Here is a 3809-nt window from a genome sequence, read left to right on the forward strand (position 1 = left end):
TCTAAGGGTTGGATCTAAGGAAGACCCTTATCAAGACTGCAAGTGCGTTTTGCTGTCTGTAATACTATTACATATACAAGGTAATCTTTCCATTACAACTCCCATTCCCACGGCGCAAGAATACAAGTCCTCAGAGTTCTTAGCTGAACTGGTGTGTAAACGCTGGAAAAACCCTAGAAGAATGAAAGAAAGCACTCATCACTCATTCAAAACCTTGAATTTCTGCGTATCTAAATAAAGCTTCATTCGGGCTGCTGACGCAAGCTTAGAAAACACGCCGAGGAACCTCATCCCACGGCGGGGGCCAACGCCCCGCCCACCGATGGGCGGGGCAATGGGCGTGGGAGCCTACTCCAGACGCCGCAGGGGACACGCAGAACGCTTTGAGGGAGCGAGGCGTGTCGCAAAATTGTCGTAGTGTGCTTCCCTCCGGTCTTCAGGCGCGGCGCTTTACGGTCCTAGGTAGACTGCTGAGCTGGGAGATGTCGGCGGCTGGCTGGGCGGAGCCCCTAGTCCTCCGTGGCAGCTTTGCGAAGCGGGTCCTGGTGACCGGGGGTGCCGGTTTCATGTAGGTAACGCCGCTGCTGGCCGAGCAGTTTTCCCCAGAAACCCCAAACTTCCTAGGCTCAGTTTGCCTTAGCAGTGTGGGTCGGCTTTGCGGGGCGGGGGGGGGTCCTCTGGGCGGGTCCTACGGAGCCACCCGGGCCATCCCTTTTTCCTCTCTCCCTGGCCTGCCAAGACGTGTCCTTAGCTTTCAGTCGCCTGCTTCTCAAAGCCAGGACTGTGGTACTGCCCCCCGACTTGCTGACTGCCCCACATGTCACTCCTTAACACTCAGGGGAGGGGCACAGTTGACCGTAAGTCTTTGGCCAGCGTCCGTTCCCCACCATCGTGATGCACAGGCGCCCCCAAAACGCCCTGGGGATTATGGTAAGATTGATTTGCGCAGCGGACGCAGAAGGCCTGTTGTTGCCAGCCTGTATGTGTATCGCCTGTCTCTCATACCTCCTTTGATCAGCAAGTGCTTTCTGCTTCCCAAGTAAATGCTTATTAATGCGACCACGTCTCTGCACCCTCCTCTACCTAAGCCCTAGACACCGCCTTCTTGGAGCTGCCTGGTTGGTCTTTCTGCTTCTACTCTTGTTGCCTTTTAAGTCTGTTTCTCTTGTAGAAATCAGTGTGTGTGTGTGTGTGTGTGTGTGTGTGTGTGTGTGTGTGTCTTTGAAGTAAAACACATCTGTTAGTGCATGGAACTTTATATTCTGGTGGTTTTTGTCAGAATAAAGTTGAAACTCTTCCATTTCTACAAGACTCAAGGGTCCAAGCTGTACTTTTTCAACCTAATCTTTTGCTGCTCTATACCTGCTGCTCTTACTCATGATTTTTAGAACCCCTTAGGCTAGGGCCCCTTTTGTCTTGAGGTTTTTGCCCTTGTTCTTTTACTTAGCTGTTTGCCCCACGTCATTCAGTCAGGTAACACACTCTTGAAGGTCCTTACCAACCCACACACCTATCTCTACCTGAAACTGTACTGCCTATCTGTGCTAACTTATTTGCTGCCTCTGTCCCCATTCTAGAATGTTAGCTCCGTGAAGGCTGCAAGGACTGATCACTAAGTACCCAGAAGTGTTGAATGGATGGCTGTAGGAGGAATTTAAAGGGGAGGCTCTATTGCCTGTGAAGAATTGAATGTCTAGTAAAAGAAGAGTGAATGTGGGCCGGGGAGATGGCTCAGTTGAATAAGTGCTTGCCTGGCAAGTGCAAGGGCCTGAGTTCAATCCCTGGTTCTGAAAAAAAAAAAGAGAGAGAGAGAGAGAGAATGTGGGAACTTTTGTTTATCACTCATTAGTACATTAAGTCATCTCTGATTGGACAGTCACTTGGCTGAAGGTATCAGGCAGGCAAGTTTCCTAAGCAAAGGAGTAGGGATAGGAAAGGGTCGTACTACTGTGAGAGTGCTGGTCCAGCGGGGCAGGGGCCATGGAGAACTACGCACCCAGCGTTGTATGATGCGGGTGAGATTTGCCTCTGGGTCCACATTGAGGTCTTCTAAAGCCAGGGAATTACTCTAGATACCCGATTCTGGATGGTGTCAGCTAGTATTTGCCTTGGAAAGCTGGAGTCAGTCCAGGATTCCTGTAAGGTTCTGGTATATGCTGCCAGCGTCACATACCATGAGGCAGCAGTTGTGTAAAGTTTTATAAACATTGTAAATGATTGTGCTCATACTAAATGAATTTTGTATACACTAATTGAATTTTCTCATACTTATATCTGCAGTTCTGAAAGGGCATATTATAGAGTCAGCGCAGTTGTTTAACACCTCTTATCATCCTGCTTTACCCACACACTCCAGACATGCGTGGGCAGCATCTTTTGGTTAAACTAATTTTTTCTTTGTCCTCAAAGCCAGTAAACTTTCTGTAAAAGGAGTGTAAGAGTTAGTTTATAGATAGTGTTGAAAAGTCTTAATGAAAAACCTGCATGTGCATACATTTATATTCTTTGTATTACTTTGGGAAAACTTAAAGTTATGTTTGAATATTTTCCCAAAACTCAACAGTTTGAGAAAAAAATTTGTAAATTTAACAATGTATTTCACTCACAAGATAACACTTTTTTCTTATAGTGCATCACATGTGATTGTATCTTTAGTAGAAGATTATCCAAACTATATGATCATAAATCTAGACAAGGTGAGTTTTGTGAAAATGTAATCTTCACACAATGAAGTTATATTTCTATTTAATTACTTTTATAAAAGTTCTAGAATCCTGATAACTGTAGTATTCTATTCTACAGTATCCTGATAACTGTAGTCATTATAACAACTTTAGGCTCTGCATAGTCACTTGCTTACACATTTAATGTCATATAAAACATTCAGAAACTTTGATTTTCTCTTCTAGTTCATATAGTCAAGTGTTGAGCACGGAACTTTTACAAAAAAAATATTACATTTTCTGAAGTCAATATTTAGTGTAATATGATTGTGAATCTTTTTTTGGTGTCAAGGTATATTCATTATTGCATTCATTATTTAAGGATTTAGTTTTATAACTGCCACCTCCATAAAATTATGTATTTTTAATTTAGGAAGCAAATTTAGTTTTAGTTTTTTTGCAGTAATTGAAGCCTTCCTGAAAACTCTGACGGCAAAAATTGGTGATTACTGGATTTTTTAATGTAATGAAAGGACACAAATAGATACCTTGGTTTTGTAGAGCTCAATAGCAAAGATATATGGTCACAGAATAACTTCTTTTAGGAATCTTTGCATCATCTTACTGCAATGGACAGAAAAATTGAGTGATTGACCATTACTCTTTGCCCATGTGTGCACTCATTTATCAGCAGTTAACTCAGGAACAAGTGAAATGAATTATGTGTTAAGCAATTATAGTTTTAATCATTAATTCCTTCTCTGTGAAGAATGATGCATTTTTCTAGCCACCAGTATCTGGAAGCACGGTGGGGCAGAAATGTATTTTAGAGGTTTGGTTTTGAATTTTTATTTCATTTTTGTAGTTTGAAAATTTATCCACATTGCTTGTTTTCTACTTGAAAGATGTCAGAAGCTTAAAATGTATAAAAACTCAGAGCAGGCACAGTTTTGAGTGTTCTTGTGTTACAATAATTAACTTCTGTCCTCGTTAATGTGTAGAAAAAGCTAGCACCACTTTTTATGTTGCCTCCCACCAACGATACTGTCTTCTCTTAAGCTGGATTACTGTGCAAGCTTGAAGAATCTTGAAACCATTTCTAACAAGCAAAACTACAAATTTATACAGGTACTAAAGTTTTAAATT

General features: G+C 42.4%; 1 protein-coding gene across 3 annotated transcripts in view; it reads left to right on the forward strand.

The window, feature by feature from the left end:
- Positions 1-395: 395 nt before the first annotated feature.
- The window catches only part of Tgds (TDP-glucose 4,6-dehydratase), an 18684-nt gene continuing 15270 nt past the window's right edge, over positions 396-3809 (forward strand). Inside the window, exons 1-3 of one of the 3 annotated variants that reach the window (XM_004626255.2) lie at positions 396-568; positions 2630-2696; positions 3723-3791. In XM_004626255.2, the coding sequence (XP_004626312.1) occupies positions 483-568; positions 2630-2696; positions 3723-3791 (222 nt within the window). In that variant the 5' untranslated portion in view covers positions 396-482. Of the gene's footprint in view, positions 569-592; positions 931-2629; positions 2697-3722; positions 3792-3809 lie in introns of those variants that run through there. The other 2 variants (XM_023709639.1, XM_023709640.1) reach the window with 2 other exon arrangements.

This window comes from Octodon degus, unplaced genomic scaffold, assembly GCF_000260255.1.
Source record: "Octodon degus isolate 3935 unplaced genomic scaffold, OctDeg1.0 scaffold00013, whole genome shotgun sequence".
Lineage (NCBI taxonomy): Eukaryota > Metazoa > Chordata > Mammalia > Rodentia > Octodontidae > Octodon > Octodon degus.